The sequence below is a fragment of the Hordeum vulgare genome, chromosome 5H, assembly GCF_904849725.1.
Source record: "Hordeum vulgare subsp. vulgare chromosome 5H, MorexV3_pseudomolecules_assembly, whole genome shotgun sequence".
Lineage (NCBI taxonomy): Eukaryota > Viridiplantae > Streptophyta > Magnoliopsida > Poales > Poaceae > Hordeum > Hordeum vulgare.
Genome location: NC_058522.1, coordinates 40,258,494 through 40,276,859, shown reverse-complemented (window position 1 = coordinate 40,276,859; position 18,366 = coordinate 40,258,494). Strand labels below are relative to the sequence as shown.

Below are 18,366 nucleotides of genomic sequence, written 5' to 3'. Positions count from 1 at the left end.
GGCGTAGCCGCAGCTGAAGGATTCCTAGTGCCGTCGACACGACAATTTCTGGCGCCGTTGTCGGGGATCTTTTTGAGGCATCTGAAGTATTTCTGGCGCCGTTGCAAGGGAAGCACAACTGACATCAGAAGTATTTCTGGCGCCGTTGCCGGGGATGAGAAATCAAGATCTATCCAAGTAGGTCTCACAAACTCATCTCTTGCATTTAATTTTGTTGCCAGTTGCCTCTCGTTTTCCTCTCCCCCACTTCACATTTTCCGTTTTAATTTTCCTTTCTCCTTTGCCTTTTCGTTCGCCCTTTTCTCTCGCTTGCTTTCTGTTCTCTTGTGTGCCATGTGCCTTCAATATGCTTGCATCTTCGCTTGCTGAAAATCAATTGATATGGATCCTCATCCACTAGCTAGTCTCTTTAAGAGACCCACTTATCTGGAACAAATTGCTAGTGAGTTGAGGGCACTTGACTATCTTTATGGAGTTTTGCTTGAGATGCGTGAATCTAAAAATCGTGATGAAGAAACTTATGAAGTGATTCACGAGAGCTCCTTGGATGAAAAGCATGATTGCAATGGTTTCACTATAAATTCTATTAGTGACAATCATGCTAAAATATGCAAAACCCTAAGCTTGGGGATGCTAGTTTTGCTATGTCCACTACTTGTTGCAAAAATCATGATTGGGGTGATGATCTTTCTTATGATCTTGAAAATTTGTTCAAACCTCATGATGAATATGATATTTGCAACAATATTGAAAGTGGGATTGGAGAAGTCATGACTTTAGTTGATGATAATCCCACTATTTTTGAAGAGCGTCAACTTTGCATGCATGTGGATCATGAAAAGAATATCCTATGTGATAGCTATATTGTTGAATTTGAATACGATCCCACATGTAATTCCTATGAGAGAGGAAAATATTTTGGTAGAAACTTTCATGTTACCAAATTACCTCTCATTATGTGGAGATTGTTATTGTCTCTTTCTTCTTCCTTGCAGATGGCAGCTATTGGTTGTCTTGACAATCTGTTTTCCTATAAAATTCATATGCATAGGAAGTATGTTAGACTTAGATGTGATTTTCACATGCTTCATGATGCTCTCGTTGTGCTTCAATTCTTGTCTTTTGTGTGAGCATCATTGAATTATCAATGCCTAGCTAAGGGCGTTAAACAAAAGCGCTTGTTTGGAGGCAACCCAACGAATATATCCTTTTTCTTTCTGTTTTGTGTTTTCCACACTTTCATAATTCTGTTGTGATTGTGTTTTTTGTGTTTCTTTTTGCGTTTGTGGCAAGCAAAACCGTTATGATTAGTCTTGGGGATGATCGTTTGGTCATGCTGGAAAAGACAGAAACTTTCTCCTCACGAAAAGAATTTTCATTCTTTTTTCTGTAAGAGCTTTTGAGTTGATTCTTTTTGCTTCTGATTGCTACGCAAATTCTTCAGACTGTCGTAATTTTTCAGAATTTTTGAAGTACCAGAGGTATACGAAATATACAGATTGCTACAGACTGGTCTGCTGTTAACAGATTCTGTTTTTGTTGTGTTGGTTGCTTATTTTGATGAAACTATGGATAGTATCGGGGGGTATTAGCCATGGAAGATTGAAAGTACAGTAACCCAACATCAGCATAAGTAGAATTTAAGTTTGCTAAAGTACCTAAAGAAGTGGTGGTTTGCTTTCTTGTACTAATGTTATCACGAGTTTTTGTTTAAGTTTCGTGTTGTGAAGTTTTCAAGTTTCCGGTGAAGTTCTTATGGACAAAGAGATAAAGAGTGGTCAAGAGCTCAAGCTTGGGGATTCCCAAGGCACCCCAAGAGATTCAAGGATGCCGTAAAAGCCTAAGCTTGGGGATGCCCCGGGAAGGCATCCCCTCTCTCGTCTTCAATCCATCGGTAACGTTACTTGGGGCTATATTTTTATTCACCACATGTTATGTGTTTTTGCTTGGAGCGTCTTGTATCGTAGGAGTCTTTTATTTTTGTTGTGTCACAATCATCCTTGCTGCACACCTAGAGAGAGATACATGCACTCACCGTGATTTTGTCGAGCTTCACTTATATCTTTTTGTAGACAATTCAGCTCACATGTGCTTCACTTATATCTTTTGAGCTAGATAATTTTGCTCTATGTGCTTCACTTATATCTTTTAGAGCGAAGCGGTGCGTGGATTGGTAGTTGATCTATGCTTTGAAAGTAGTCTCAAAAGGGGTAGTTATCCAAAGGGATACGAAAACTTCCACCTTCATGTGCATTGAATAGTTAGAGAAGTTTAATTCATCTCAAATAGTTTTGAGTTGTGGTTATGGTAATATTGAAGTTATGCTAGTAAGGTGTTGTGGATCTAGAAATACTTGTGTTGAAGTTAGTGATTCCCGTAGCATGCACGTATGGTGAACCGCTATGTGATGAAATCTGAGCATGATTAGTATATTGATTGTCATCCTTTGCGTGGCGGTCGGGATCGCGCGATGGTTTACACCTACCAACCCTTCCCCTAGGAGTACGCGTTGAATGCTTTGTTTCGATTACTAATAAAAGTTTTGCAACAAGTATATGAGTTCTTCATGACTAATGTTGAGTCCATGGTTTAGATGCACTTTCACCTACCACCATCACTATCTTCTTCGTGTCGTGCAACTTTCGCCGGTGCACAAAACCCACCATTAGCCTCCCTCAAAACAGTCACCATACCTACCTACTATGGCTTTTCAAAGTCATTCCGAGATATATTGCCATGCAACTACCACCATGACATGTGCCAGCACGTCTACATTGCCTTTGCATGATCGTAAGATAGCTAGCATGATGTTTCCATTAATGTCTATGCCATGCTAGATCATTGCCACGGTACACTACCGAAGGCATTCCATATAAAGTCATAGTTGCTCTAAGTTTTGAGTTGAAAGTGTGATGATCATCATTAATGGAGCATTGTCCCATGTGAGGAAATAAAAGAGGCCAAAGAAGCCCACCAAAAAAAGAGGCCAAAGAGCTCAACAAAAAAATGAGAGAAAAAGAGAGAAGGGACAATGCTACCACTTTTTCCACACTTGTGCATATTGAGCACCATGATCTTCATGATTGAGAGTCTCTCGTTTTGTCACCACCATATAGCTAGTGGGAAATTTTCATTATATAACTTGGCTTGTATATTCCAATGATAGGCTTCCTCAAAATTGCCTTAGGTCTTCGTGAGCAAGCAAGTTGGATGCACACCCACTAGTTTTCTTTAAGAGCTTTCACATACTCGTAGCTCTAGTGCATCATTTGTATGGCAATCCCTACTCATTCACATTGATATCTATTGATGAGAATCTCCATAGCTCATTGATATGCCTAGTTAATGTGACTATCTTCTCCTTTTTTGTCTTGCAACCTCCACCACACTCCACACCATCTATAGTGCTATAACCATGGCTCACGCTCATGTATTGCGTGAGAGTTGAAAAGGTTTGAGAAAGTAAAGGTGTGAAACAATTACTTGGCCAATACCAGGGTTGTGCATGATTGAAATTCATTGTGCAATGATGATAGAGCATAGCCAGACTATATGCTTTTGTAGGGATAACTTCCTTTTGGCCTTGTTATTTTGAAAGTTCATGATTACCTTGCTAGTTTGCTTGAATTATTATTGTTTCCACGTCAATAGCAAACTATTGTTTTGAATTTAATGGATCTGAACATTCACATCACATAAGAGGAATTACAAAGGACACCTATGCTAGGTAGCATGAAAGCATCGAAAATTCATTCTTTATCACTTCCCTACTCGAGGAAGAGCAGGAGTTAAGCTTGGGGATGCTTGATACGTCTCAAACGTATCTATAATTTTTTATGGTTTCACGCTGTTATCTTGTCTTCTTTAGATGTTTTATGTACCTTTTATATCTTTTTTGGGACTAACTTATTAATCCAGTGCCAAGTGCCAGTTCCTGTTTTTTCTATGTTTTTGACTCTTTTCAGATCTGATTTTGGAACGGAGTCCAAACAGAAGAAAAACCCTGAAATAATTTTTTCCCGAACGGAAGAAGATCAGGGGGCCTTTGGGCCAAGCGAGGTGAGCTCCAGTGAGCCCACAAGCCCCCACTCCGCCACCAGGGGGGAGGCGGCAGTGGGCAGGCTTGTGGCCTCCCTGGCCGCCCCCTGACCTAGATCTTTCGCCTATAAATTCCCAAATATATAGCAAAACATCAAGGGATCCTCGAAAATACTTTTCTGCCACCGCAAGCTTCCGTTTCCGCGAGATCTCATCTGGAACGCTTCTCGGCACCCTACCGGAGGGGACTTTGGAGTTGGAGGGCTTCTTTATCATCATCATCGCCCCTCCAATGACTCGTGAGTAGTTCACTTCAGACCTACAGGTCCGTAGTTAGTAGCTAGATGGCTTCTTATCTCTCTTGGATCTTCAATACAAAGTTCTCCATTATCTTCATGGAGATCTATCTGATGTAATCTTCTTTGGCGGTGTGTTTGTCGAGATCCGATGAATTGTGGATTTGTGATCAGATTATCTATGATATATATTTGAGTCTTTGCTGATTTCTTATATGCATGATTTGATATCCTTGTAAGTCTCTCCGAGTCTTGGGTTTTGTTTGGCCAACTAGATCTATGATTCTTGCAATGGGAGAAGTGCTTGGTTTTGGGTTCTACCATGTGGTGACCTTTCCCAGTGACAGTAGGGGCAGCAAGGCACACATCAAGTAGTTGCCATCAAGGGTAAAAAGATGGGGTTTTTATCATTGGTTTGATATTATCCCTATACATCATGTCATCTTGCTTAAGGCGTTACTCTGTTCTTACGGACTTAATAGACTAGATGCATGCTGGATAGCGGTCGGCGTGTGGAGTAATAGTAGTAGATGCAGAAAGTACCGGTCTACTTGTTTTGGACGTGATGCCTATAGATATAATCATTGCATAGATATCGTCACGACTTTGCGCGGTTCAATCAATTGCTCGACAGTAATTTTTTCACCCACCGTCTAGTTTCTTTCATGAGAGAAGCCACTAGTAAACACTACGCCCCCCGGGTCTATTCACATCCATCGTTTACACCTCCGCTTTTACTTTGCTTTGTTACTTTGTTGCTTTCAGTTCTCACATGGCAAACAATCTATAAGGGATTGACAACCCCTTCATAGCGTTGGGAGCAAGCTTTTGTGTTTGTGCAGGATCTTGAGATACTCCTCCATCGGATTGATACCTTGGTTCTCAAACTGAGGGAAATACTTACCACCGCTGTGCTACATCACCCTTTCCGCTTCGAGGGAACACCAACGCAAGGCTCCAAGGCCACGGGGGAAATCCTTTGCATACTTGCCTAGGAAGTCCCTTAAGGCATAGCCGCAGCTGAAGGACTCCTGGTGCCGTCGACACGACAATTTCTGGCGCCGTTGTCGGGGATCTTTTTGAGGCATCAGAAGTATTTCTGGTGCCGTTGCAAGGGAAGCACAGCTGACATCATGAACTACTCACGCATCATCGGAGAGGTCATGGTGTTGATGGAGAAGCCCTCGGTGTCCGAATCCCCCCTCCGGCAGGGCACCAGGACGTGCCCCATATGGGATCTTGCGGAGACAAAAGCTTGCGGCGGCGAAAAAGTGATTACGATGATCTCCTGGTTTTTTCTGGAATTTATGGGAATATATAGGCGAAAGCCCTAGGGAAAAGGGCGTCCAGGGGGCCCACAAGCCTGGATGGCGCGGCCCCCCTGGCCGCGGGGCGGGGGCTTGTGGGGCCCCTCGGGCTCCTCTGCCTTGGCTCCCAAGTTCCCCGATCTTCTTCCGTTCCAAAAAATCTTTTCGGGGATTTTCTTCCGTTTGGACTCCGTTTCAAAATCTCCTCTTAAAGGGGTCAAAAACATGGAAAAAAATAGGAACTGGCACTTGGCACTGAGTTAATAAGTTAGTCCCAAAAAAATATATAAAAGGCATGCAAAACATCCAAAGTTTGACAAGATAATAGCATGAAACCATCAAAAATTATAGATACGTTGGAGACGTATCAGGGCCCCTGAGGCTCCCCTGCCTTGGCTCCCAAGCTTCCTGATCTTCTTCCGTTCCGGAAAAAATCTTTTCGGGGATTTTCTTCCGTTTTGGACTCCCTTTCAAAATCTCCTCTGAAAGGGGTCAAAAACATGGAAAAAACAGGAACTAGCACTTGGCACTGAGTTAATAAGTTAGTCTCAAAAAATATATAAAAGGCATGCAAAACATCCAAAGTTTGACAAGATAATAGCATGAAACCATCAAAATATATAGATACGTTGGAGACGTATCAGTGGCCTTATTGTGGGCAAAATTTGGAGTGTTCTGAACATCGGCAAAAGCGGAACCCAAGTTGGTTATAACATCCTCTAGTTTGCCACTTCTAGCGGAATCATGACCTAGTTTTTCGTTAATTGTGGGTTCCCTCTCCTTTAAATTTTTCAAAGTCATTCCCACCTTGGATCCATACTGGGTGATTTGATTGTGGATCTTTTTATCCAAATTTTCAATGATCTCAATCGTAGCAACTTTATTTTCAATGATATCCAGCCTACGCATCACATGTTCCAAAGTTAAGGTAGTTCCATTAACCATGAGTGGGGGTGAGCCTACCAAATTTATTAAGGTACCGTAAGAATCAACGGTATGGCTACCCAAGAAATCTCCGCCTACGATTGTGTCAAGAACATACCTATTCCAAGGGGAAATACCCACATAAAAGTTGCGAAGCAGAACGGTAGTAGATTGCTTACGAGTAGACTATTATGAGCAATGCAAATCCTATACCAAGCATCCTTTAATTTTTCTCCCTCATTTTGTTTGAAATTAAGAACTTCGCTCACGGGAGTATCGTTCAAAGCGATAGGACTAGCCATAAGGATAGGTAGACTATCCCACACAAGCAAACAGGAAGCAAGCGAAAGATAAGGGCGAACGAAAAAGGCAAATATTTTTGTAATTTTTTTCAGAAGTGGGGGAGAGGAAAACGAGAGGCAAGAGGCAAAAAAAAGTAAATACAAGAGATGAGTTTGCGATATTTACTTGGATATGCTTCACTTTGAATACTCCCCGGCAATGGCGCCAGAAATTGGCACTTTGACGGGAGACTATTTTTGACTTGATCCTCCCCGGCAATGGCGCGAGAAATTGGCACGTTGACGGGAGACTATTCTTGACTTGATACTCCCCAGCAACGGCGCCAGAAATTCTTCTTGCTACCTCTTGAGCTTGCGTTGGTTTTTCCCTTGAAGAGGAAAGGGTGATGCAGCACGGTAGCAGTAAGTATTTCCCTCAGTTTGAGAACCAAGGTATCAATCCAGTAGGAGTATCAAGATGAGGCACCAATGTACCTGCGCAAAAACAAACAAACTTGCACCCAACGCTATAAAGGGGTTGTCAATCCCTTCACGATTATTTGCAAGGTGAGATCTGAAGGTGGAAAGTGCAACAAAGTAAAAGTGAAGATCTGAAAATACGATGTGAAGTAGACCCGGGGGCCATAGTGTTCACTAGAGGCTTCTCTCATGATAGCAAGTATTACGGTGGGTGAACGAATTACTGTCGAGCAATTGATAGATAGCACAAAGTCGTGATGATATCTAAGGCAATGATCATACCTATAGGCATCACGTCTGAGACAAGTAGACCGATACTGTCTGCATCTACTACTGTTACTCCACACATCGGCCGTTATCCAGCATGCATCTAGTGTATTAAGTTCATAACAATCAGAGTAACGCCTTAAGCAAGATGACATGATGTAGAGGGATAAATTCATGCAATGTGATATAAACCCCATCTTTTTACCCTTGATGGCAATAACATGATGCGTGCCTCGCTACCCCTTCTGTCAGTAAGTGAGGACACCGCACGGTATGAACCCAAAACCAAGCACTTCTCCCATTGCAAGACTTATAGATCAAGTTGGCCAAATGAAACCCACAACTCGAAGAGAATTACAAGGATACGAAATCATGCATATAAGAGATTAGAGGAGACTCAAATAATATTCATAGATAATCTGATCATAAATCCACAATTCATCGGATCTCGACAAACACACCGCAAAAGAAAGTTACATCCGGTAGATCTCCATGAAGATCATGGAGAACTTTGTAATGAAGATCCAAGAGAGAGAAGAAGCCATCTAGCTACTAGCTATGGACCCGAAGGTCTGTGGTGAACTACTCACGCATCATCGGAGAGGCAATGGTGTTGATGAAGAATCCCTCCGTGTCCGAATCCCCCCTCCGGCAGGGCACCAGAACGGTCCCCAGATGGGATCTTGCGGAGACAGAAGCTTGCGGCGGCGGAAAAGTATTTTCGTGGCTCTCTCTGGCAGTTTTTTATTTTTAGAGAATTTATAGGCGGAAGAAGTAGGGCAGAGGAGCCACGCTGGGCCCACAAGCCTGTTAGCCTCCCCCCTAGGTCGGGGCTAGGGGGCTTGTGACCTCCCCCGAGGTTTCGTGCCTTGGTTCTCAAGTCTCATGCGTATCTTCTGTTATGGAAAAAAATCATTCCACATGTTTTATTCCGTTTGGACACTCTTTAATATTCTCCTCTAAAAAGGTCAAAAACAAGGAAAAAACAAAAACTGGCACTTGGCACTGAGTTAATAGGTTAGTCCCAAAAAAGATATAAAATAGCATATTCATGCATACAAAACATCCAAAGTTGACAAGATAATAGCATGGAACCATAAAAAATTATAGATACGTTGAAGACGTATCAAGTCCCTAATCTTGGTCATACACATTTACGTGTATGATTAACGTACGATTAAGTTGGGGCATCACAAGGATCCAAAGAGGTGGGGTTTCGAAGTCCTGCTCTAGTGTCAATCATGTACACGGTGAACGGGATGGAGTCACCGGCGGCAGCAGTAGCAGCAAAAGGAATGACAGGGCAGTGAGATGTGATCTGATCTCGTGGTGGCTAGGGTTCGTCGATGCCTCGCATATATATGCGCGTCCAGGTGGAGAGACGTTGGGCCCATGTTTGAGTCGGCAACAGCCCACGATCCGACGTCTCAGATCATGGAGTCTCTGTTACGGACTATCGGTTCTTGATCGGCAAAAATAAGCGTGTAGGTATGAGCTCGGTTTGGCTCAATCTCGCAACCCACTCCGGGACATGGCGCGCAACGAAGGAGGAGCGCGTGAGAGCCTCTTCTCTTTTCAACTTCAATAGCATGTGGAAGGAAAACCCTTATAAGGAGGTCCAACTCCTTCTCCGCTAGCGGGATGAGACTAAACTTCCCAGCATCCCTTGTCATGTCACCTACATGGACCCTTAGAGACTTTTTAAAATTGTCATATAGGCTCTAGGCCCATCTCACATTTCAACATTTTTCGTGGCCCAACTGGTCCTGATTAGGACGGATGTGAGGAATCAAACACATTAAACCCTATTTGACGCGTTCTGTGTCAAATAGTCGGAACGACGCATGCACGATCGCTTCAATCGACTAGCATGGACCAAACCGTTTAGAAGTGTGGCGCGTGGTCCACGGACCCTGGTTTTAGGAACCTTCTCGAAGGACCCTCCCAGTTTTTCGGTTTTAGGAACCTTCTAGAAGGTCCTGAACCAGTTTTTTGTATCTATTTTCTTTTTCTTTTTTAGAACCTTTAAGAAGGGCCTGAACCAGTTTTTTTTGTATCTATTTTGTTTTTATTTTTTCTATTTTTTCCTTTTATCTCCTTGTTCTTTTTTCATTTTTCACTTTTTTCCTTTTTCTGTTTCTCCTTTTCTTTTCTTTTATTTCCCTTTTCAATTTTCTTTTACTTTTCTAATAAATGTTTAGCATTTTTTTGCATTTTCAATTACTGTTCACAAATTCTGACATTTGTTTAAAAAAAATGTTCACATTTCAAAAAATTGTTCACAAATTTAAAAATGTTTGCCTTTAAAAAAATGTTCGCTTATTCAAACTATGGTTTGTGTTTTTGCAACTTCTCAAAAAGTTTCTGCTCCGAAATTTTACAACTTCTCAAAAAATGTTTCCGTTTTAAAAGATGTCCATTTTTCAAAAAATGTTCCCGTTTCAGAAGATGTTCATGTTTATGTTTTTTTACGAAGTTTTAAAAAATGTTCCCATTTAAAAAACGCTGAAATTAAAAAAAAATCATGTTTTCAAATTTGTTTGGAAATTCAAAAAATGTCACTTTTTTCAAAAAATGTTCCCATTTTAAAAACGCTGAAATTTAAAAATAGTAATAATGTTTTCAAATTTTGTTCGGAAATTCAAAAAATGTCGCTTTTTAAAAAAATGTTCTTTTATTAAAAAATCATTTATATTTTTGCAAAAAGTGTAAGGAATGTTTCTTACAAAATGTTCGGAATGTTTCTGCTCCGAAATTTGTACTTTTCTAAAATAGTTTAGAAATTCAAAATATGTTTGCATTATAAACAATTGTTTCTTAATTTTAAAACATATTCATGTTTCAAAAATTGTTCGCGAAATGTCCATTTTGAGGAGTTCAAAAAATGTTCTCCGTTAAGAAGTTGGCCATTATTTCAAATTTTGTTCGGTATGTTGTTCTTCAAAATGTTCACAAGTTTTCGAAAAATTGTCTGGAATTTCAGAAAAAGTTTTTTCTTTTAAAAATAGTTCACAAATTTTACTAAATGTTCCTGTTTTCATTTTCTTCGGGAGTTTCCGAAATTGTTCACTTTTTCCAAATTCTGTTTTGGAATCACAAAATAAGTTCCCGTTTCGGAAAATTGGTCACCATTTTCAGAAAAAAAATTCAGCATTCAATGATTTGCGCTGCCTTAGAAAAAAATTGCGTTCAGAATTTTTTTGATTCTGTGCTGGGGTCCGGTTCTTAAAATTATGTGCTGTCTTATACTCGCTGTAGCTCGCTGGCTCAGCTGGTTTTATGCTTGTCTCTGAGGATGAGATCCTGGGTGCACGGCGCAACCGCAGCTTTTTTTGGACCCGGTACTTGTCGAAACATAAAACCAACCGGACTCTCTATGCGAAGCCCCAACAACTTGACGCAAAGAGCGTCATACAGGGCTTCCCATCAAACACACGTCCACCCCTCGAAAAAGGTAAAATCAAACACGAAGCCACAGAGGAGAGCGGGGAGCACACAGCAGCTGACAGCGGGCGGCGGGTGAGTCGCGAGGTCAGGACAGGAACGACGATCCACGGAAATTCCTTCTAAACATGTACTCCGTATGTACTTTCTCTGTATACCTAAATAAATAATTGTAGTTGAAGCCCTCAATTGGTACGGTGTTGGCTGTGGTCACGGACTCATGAAACGTACCATGCTCATCTGTCGAAAATAATACCTCCGCTGTGACCATGGTGATATCCTGAGTCTGAGAAACACACGTCGGGATCGGCTCACAGGGTGAACACACAAACATAGATAGGCAGTAATTAATTAATGATGTCGTTGTGTAGAGTCACAGAATATGAATGGCTACTTGTAGGGAACAAGTTCTTCTATACCAAATTTGAAATGGTCTCTACAAAAATTTATTCAAAAAGCAACTGTATCCGGAGTATTAACCGACAACCGTCATCGACAGTCTACACTTGCATCCGTGATTCTGTGGGAGCAGACACATTACAGCCTCTGTGTCGCATTACTTCCTTTGCGTTAATTACCTTTCGCCGCTGTGGATTTGGTATTTCATCAGGATCAACATCATTGGCCTTCTCTTCTCAAGCTTCAATTTCCTTCCCCTGCAGCTGGCGTGTCCATGTTATCTTCGACTGCTGCAGTGTCAGTCTTCTGTTTCTTGTGAGGGTTTGCCGCTGTAGGCATTAGTTTTACAATGAGTTCGAGCATCTTAGATATCCAGCTTCCATTTTCTGTAGGGCAATGTTTAGCGGTAAGTAACACATTTCTTTTCAAAACAGAACAATATTTAAATACACAGAAAGAAAATATAACACGTGTAACAGTAACACTAGAGGCCAATAGCACAAGAAACAAGGTTGACATTGATAATTCATGATAATGATAAACATAGCCAAAATAAGCAGCATCAGTGCATGATGATACGCGGAACAGGATCCGGCTCACATCATATCAAAACAGCAAACTCTCAAATATGGTGCTCTGTATGCACACAGTCATGGACCTTAACGGTATTACTGATAGTATATGGTAAAAAAAGCAATGAACGCGTCTTGAGTGTCTACCTTCTTTATTGGCACTCTCAGGTCCATTAGTTTTGTCTGTTGGATTTAACCCTGATTCCGAAGAAACATTCATCTGCAGGTAAAATAGAACTGTCAGACGACCAGACCAGACAAACAAATTTAAGAGGTATCATAGTGAAAACTAGAAGTGCAAGAAACAAACTCATGGCAAGACAAATAAGCCTATGGGCGTTTCTTTAAAAGGAAAAATCATGGCAGGACAAATAGCAAGCAATATACTCTTCACAGTAAACTGCAGAATATCTTTCAACACAAGTTCCTGAAATAAGGGCACACCATAGAACCTTTAGATGGATGCTATTGCTCGCTACAAGTTCCTTGCTACATGGCTCATTTACCCCCATGTACTATTATAAGTGGAATTCAGTTCAAAATAACCTCCTGTTTCTAGCTCCAACTGTTTTCCATATCAAATGCAAACTGGAAACGTCCCTAAGGAAATATTCCGAAGAATTCATACAGGACAGGACAATTGTTACGGTATTTGAAGTTAAGCAAGTCTATATAGAAAAGCTGCATATTATACATATCGAGAAGAGAAAGCACCAAAAAATGCTTCGAAACGAAGATGATTAAACATAGCCAGAATTAGTTTGAACTCTCTAATTTCCATACCTCATCTTTCCTGTTATGCTCTGTTCCTTCACACTCATGGGGTAGTAGGTTTTCAGCCAAATCATTTGTTCCTATAGGTACTTTCCGTTTTCCTGCACATAGGTAGTAAATCTGGAAAATAAAATCATAGACCCGTGTTACGCAAGCTATTGACAAGCCAATCTGCAAAAAACATTAAAAAAAATTCAATCATGTAAACTTCTGGTGGGTCATATAGTTGAAATTAACACATATGAAAGGTTTTGGTACCTTATACCACATAATGGACCAATCAGTTTTATAGAGAAATGAACCGTTTCCAATACCACCTATTGCAGCAACAGACAACGCAATGGGGCAGTACCATTTTGGCGCAAGGGCTACTCGAATAAGATGGCCCATCGATGTACCAAATATGCCAATAGATCCTCCAGCTACCATACTCAAAGCCCCATCTGCTATCCCTCCGAAAGCCCAAATACTAACAGATGAAAATGTGCTCCCAGTGAAAATGGCAATGGATATTCTTCTCGAAGGTTGCAAAAAGAACAACCAGTAGCCTGTATGGATAAAAGTGGCAGACGCTGCTAAGGCAATACTGATTATTTTTTTGCATTTCTGAATTAACAGATATGCTACCCAAGAAGAATATGACGATGCCAAACAAATGGAGGAAAAGCCATATAGCTTCCTGTTAGGTTCAGAAACCTCTCCAATCTTCCTAATAACATTCCTGCAAGGAGACAACTGAACATATAAGTAAATAAAAATGTAGAGAACATGGCAGTGTAGTTTTGTTTGGTACTTACAGAGGCCCGAGATTTGCAATGAATGACAATATTGCTCCTGCAAGTGAAGCAAACAGTCTAGCACCACTGAAAAGGAAAAATTGCACATAAGTGACATGGTTAAAACCTCCACAGCCTTGAATAGAGCAGTACAAGCAAACCTTAATTTTGTACATATCATGCTCGGTTCTTCATTAACATTTCTTTCTTGCATATAGAACCAGTCATCATACTGTTCCCCCAGCCAATTAGTTTTTAAAGGGCTTTTGAATTGGTGAACATATGCCGGGCAAACTAACGTTGTGTTCAATCCATGCTCCAAAACTGGTTTGGCAGCAGCGCCTCTGATGAGTAGACTAATAACCAACACAATGATACACCACCTGAAATGTCACAGTTATAAGTTAGTAAGTGAACATTACAAAGTTAAACAAACAAATTAATTAGGTTCCAAAATACCTGTTTTGACAAATTGACATTACTATGCTCTGCACTATTTGAGAAGTGCATTTTACATTCCTAACTCCCAAGTGCCCCTGAAACAAATATGCATGATACGTCGAAGATTAGATCCTCAACTAAACCCTACAATCCTAATTGTAAGTGTTGCGTCAAGGAATTACAAGTAATATGCATGGATTGACTCGTTTCTATAACAATGTGAAAATAAAATTGTCCATGCTTTCCTGCTCCTACACCATACTTGCACTTGTTTCCACATTCGAGCTACTTGTTAAGTTTACAAAGTTAAAAAAAGAAAATTAATGAAACGTGGCAAATCAAAAGAAAGGCTACAGATGTGAGGTACTGTTGTGCACAGGGAATTAGACCTTCCTGCAGAAGGTATTGCAGAACAGACCTAGGTTTTCTCATACTCTCCAGTTGGAGGCAACCTAATGATATAAGCAGGGTTGGATGAATAAAATAATTTTCTTCCTTCATTTCACTTATTTTGAATGCAACAATTTGTTAACACTTGCTGGTAAACAATTACCGTTCGGCTTGGTAACATTGTGTCTTACTAAATATGGTAACCAATTCAAGTGCTAGCTCTAGTGTGTTTCAGAGAACAGAAAACTAGCTCCCAGGTGTTTCATTCTTAATCCTTCTTCATATAGTTCACATGTACTAGTAAATAAAGAACTTTCTTTACCTTTGTTTCTACTGGAAATGCTGCACAAGGGATCATAGTTTTTATTGCAGGCTGCTGTGGCACACATATCATCTCCTCCACTATCCTTCTATCATGAGGCTTAAACCACAAATTCAGCATCATGCCTGCCTCAAGGACTCTTGGTGGCATACCCACAAGGGATCCAAATATATTGATAAGAGCGTCAACACCCGTATCTGGATCATGCAGCTCCTGAAACAAGCAAGAGAAAATAATACAGTAAGATGGAGAATGCAATAATGTGATAAGTAATATAGGCATGAACTAAACATCAGCCAATGTGATGGGTAATTTAATGTGGTATACACTATACTGCATGTTCTAGCACCTTTGGATAATGGCGCATTAAGTATTGCAGGCAATACGACATATCAACGTTGCGAGTTAGATTCTCAAAAAGAATCTACTACCACATTTAAACTGAAGTCTGTACATCTGAGCTGCTTGGAAAGTCAAATAAACCATCGTAGCTGACAATAAAACAAAAGGGAAGTGTGGAATTTTTTTTGCATGCAAGCTGCAATTACGTGTTTATTTATTGGTGCTCCTCCATGGGCCACGCAAATTCTGGGTCCATGCTGGGAGTAGAACTTGTTACTAGCCTCGACATTAATCTAAAACATGAATACAGAGAAATCTTACCACCAGAAACATAAAAAACTAATCTGTTTTGCTTTCATTACAACAGATATCCACCACACCCTAATTTCACAACTGTAGAAATTAAACTGTTTACAGAAGATGCCAGGCAAAAATACTTAAATAGCAAACTATACAATCACAAGTTTGCACCAAAGTAGATAGAGAATGTAAACACAAATTCAAACTGTCCACAAATATCGATCTACTGTCCTCCAGAAATCAGATCAGTTCAAATGCACCCACCCGCGCGCACGCACAACTATATAGATAAATAAACTAAGCACATGCACTTAGATTAAGTAGCAGAAATTGCTTAATTATCATCATTCATGGTACAACTGTACTTGGTAATAAGAGCAACCGCTCGTTCCAGGCCCGTACCTGTGATGCAACCTCTGTAGCGTTCATGAGGAGGAGAACGAGTGAGAGTGACCTCGTATCGCAGCGGTGGTGGTGCGCATCCACCACGGGAGCCCCTCCGCCTTCACGACAGCATGGCGCCGCCTTCACCACCTCCCAGTTCCTGGACCCGGTCCGCGCACACGCCAGCACCATCAGCATCGCGCCGCCCTGCACGAGCGTCGTCGGGATCACGCACCGCAGCAAGGGCACCCTGACCAGGAACACATGGGCCAGCGCGGGCAGGAACTGGCCGTGGCCGCGCACCTTCACCGTGTAGTGCTCGTACCCCCGCGTCTCATCTCCATCCTCCATACCGAGTGACCACCGGCCGTTGCCGACCACATCCATGAATGTCGTCAGCCTCCAGTCGCCGCCGCGGCCAGGATCTGTCGGCTTGGTGTGGACGGAGCGGTCGGCAAGCGCGGCATATAGAGAACAGCGCTGAGAGCGAGAGTCGGGGGTCCACGGCTCAACGCCCGCCTTGTCGCCTCCCCCCGATTCGCACAGCACCATCACTGGCGCCGTCTTCCTGTTCCTGTTGCCGCCGTGCCTGAGAGAGACCAGCGTGGTGTGGACGGAGCGACCGGCAAGCGCGGCGTACGGAGAGCAGCGCTGAGAGCGAGAGTCGGGGGTCCACGGCTCAACGCCCGCCTTGTCGCCTCCCCCCGATTCGCACAGCACCATCACTGGCGCCCTCTTCCTGTCGCCGCAGCGCCCGAGAGCGAGCGGCGTGGCGTGGACGGAGCGGTCGGTGGCGCGCGGGGAGCAGCGGTGGGAGCGAGAATCGGCGGTCCACGGCTCAACGCCCGCCGTGTGTCCTCCCCCAGATTCGCACCCCACCATCACTGACGCCGTCTTCCTGCCGCGGCCGCGGCCGGGAGCGGCCGGCGTGGTGTGGCCGGGAAGCGCGGCGTACGGAGAGCAGCGGCGGGAGCGGGAATCGGCGTCCCTCGGCTCCCCGCCCGCCGTGCCGCCTCCCCCCGACCCGCACCCCTGCAGCAGCACCATCTTTACGCAGCCAAAAACCCTAAGCGGAGGACATCGGAAGCGAAGGTGACAGAGGGTTGGAAGAGAAGAAATGCCAAGGGTCCGTCCAAAGGGCGTGTTTGAAATTGAATCCTCTCTCTGTGTGCGGGGTGTGGTGTGGTGGCTGGCGGGTGCGTCTAGTGAAATGCCAGTGCTTGGGTGGTTGGAGTCCTGGAGACACCTGGTCTATGCACCGTTGCGGACACCAGCCGTCGGATCTCTATCTGGTGGCGGATGCATCCGATGCACAGAAAGCATTTACAGGACAGGTAGACCGGGCTCATGGACGGGATGGCGTTGTTATCCGTCGGAATGAGAATGGACGCGCCGATCGTGGAGCGCTGGCGGTGCACGAAATTTCAGTGGACACCCCGTCGTGCTTTTTGACGGACGGCATGGACCGTGGCTATGCGTACTAGCAAGCTGTGTACCCCGTCATGTCACAACATAATTTTTTTTTAGTAAAGTATGTACCCATCTAAGACCATCCCCAATTTGCTGATGCAGTTCAGTAAAAATCGTTTTGAGAGATTTTGAGTAGATGTTAGAGCAACCCCAACGCAACGATCGGTTTTGTTCGTTTAGGTCACCCGGACACAAAAACTGCCCCAACGGGATGACCCAAATGAACGCATGTGTCCGCTTGTTGTCCGTCCCGACCCAAACCTGACGCAAAAATGGAAGAAATGGGTATGCCGCGGACGCATGCGGACACTCTCTTCAACCACTGTTGTCTGCTCGTGTCTGCCCCTCGTCCCACTTATCAAGGACTGCACCTGTCGCGCTCGCCAAGGGATATCTGTCGCCGCGCTCATCAGCGAGCCCCCCTTCGCCGGCCGCTGCCGCGCTCGCCACGGGGCCTACGTGTTCGGGGTGCAAGCGCAGCCGTAGAGGTCATGCGGCGCAGAGGTCAACGAGTGGAGACGCAAGAGAGACGCCAATATCTCCTTCCTCTGGATCCCTCCCTGCCAGAGTGCCAGACTACTCTGGTCGCTCGCGATCTAGATAGGGGCGTGCGCGAGGAGGGGCCAGGGAGGAGGTGCGGCGCGAGGAAGGAGGAGGGGCGGCGCCAGGGAGGAGGAGGGGCGGCGCCAGGGAGGAGAAGGGGCGGCGCGAGGAAGGAGGAGGGGCGGCGCAAGGGAGGAGGTGTGGCACCAAGGAGGAGGAGGGGCAGCGCCAGGGAGGAGGAGGAGGGGCGGCGCTCGATCCCCAGGAATCCCTCGCACAAGACCACGAAGGCCGACAGCTGCAAAATGGCGTTCGGCGCCAGGTGATGCGGCTGCAGGCCGAAGAAGTGGAACCACTCGGAGAAGAAGGAGCTCGCGGGGAGCCCGAAGCCCCTGTAGAAGTGCTCGTCGAAAATGACGATCTCTCCCGCGGCAGGTGTTGGGGCGGTCTCAGCGCCAGGGATTCACACCAGCACCTGGGAGGCCGGGGGCAACAGCTGGTGATGGCGGAGCGCCTCGATATGGCCTTCGCAGATTTCACTGCCCAACCAGGCTCCCTGCGACGAGGTCTTCTTCGAGGAAGAACCGCCGGTCATGACTGCGGGCGGCTGGAGCTC

General features: G+C 43.8%; 1 protein-coding gene across 1 annotated transcript; it reads right to left on the bottom strand.

Annotated features, from left to right (window-relative positions):
• Positions 1 to 11,370: 11,370 nt before the first annotated feature.
• On the bottom strand, positions 11,371 to 16,784 carry LOC123396283. Its single transcript, XM_045091264.1, has 9 exons — positions 15,756 to 16,784; positions 14,712 to 14,924; positions 14,018 to 14,094; positions 13,720 to 13,941; positions 13,580 to 13,645; positions 13,041 to 13,503; positions 12,792 to 12,953; positions 12,156 to 12,228; positions 11,371 to 11,822 (listed from the first exon to the last, which is right to left on the bottom strand). Exons 1-9 carry the CDS (start codon positions 16,782 to 16,784, stop codon positions 11,680 to 11,682), a joined length of 2,448 nt encoding a protein of 815 aa, XP_044947199.1. The 3' UTR covers positions 11,371 to 11,679.
• Positions 16,785 to 18,366: the final 1,582 nt, after the last annotated feature.

Coding starts and splice junctions, on each gene's coding strand:
- LOC123396283 (XM_045091264.1), bottom strand. CDS start 16,784: ATGGTGCTGCTGCAGGGGTGCGGGTCGGGGGGAGGCGGCACGGCGGGC. Junction 14,925..15,755: donor CTACAGAGGTTGCATCACAG/GTACGGGCCTGG, acceptor TGCTTGTTTCAG/GAGCTGCATGATCCAGATAC. Junction 12,954..13,040: donor GGTCCATTATGTGGTATAAG/GTACCAAAACCT, acceptor TGTTTTTTGCAG/ATTGGCTTGTCAATAGCTTG.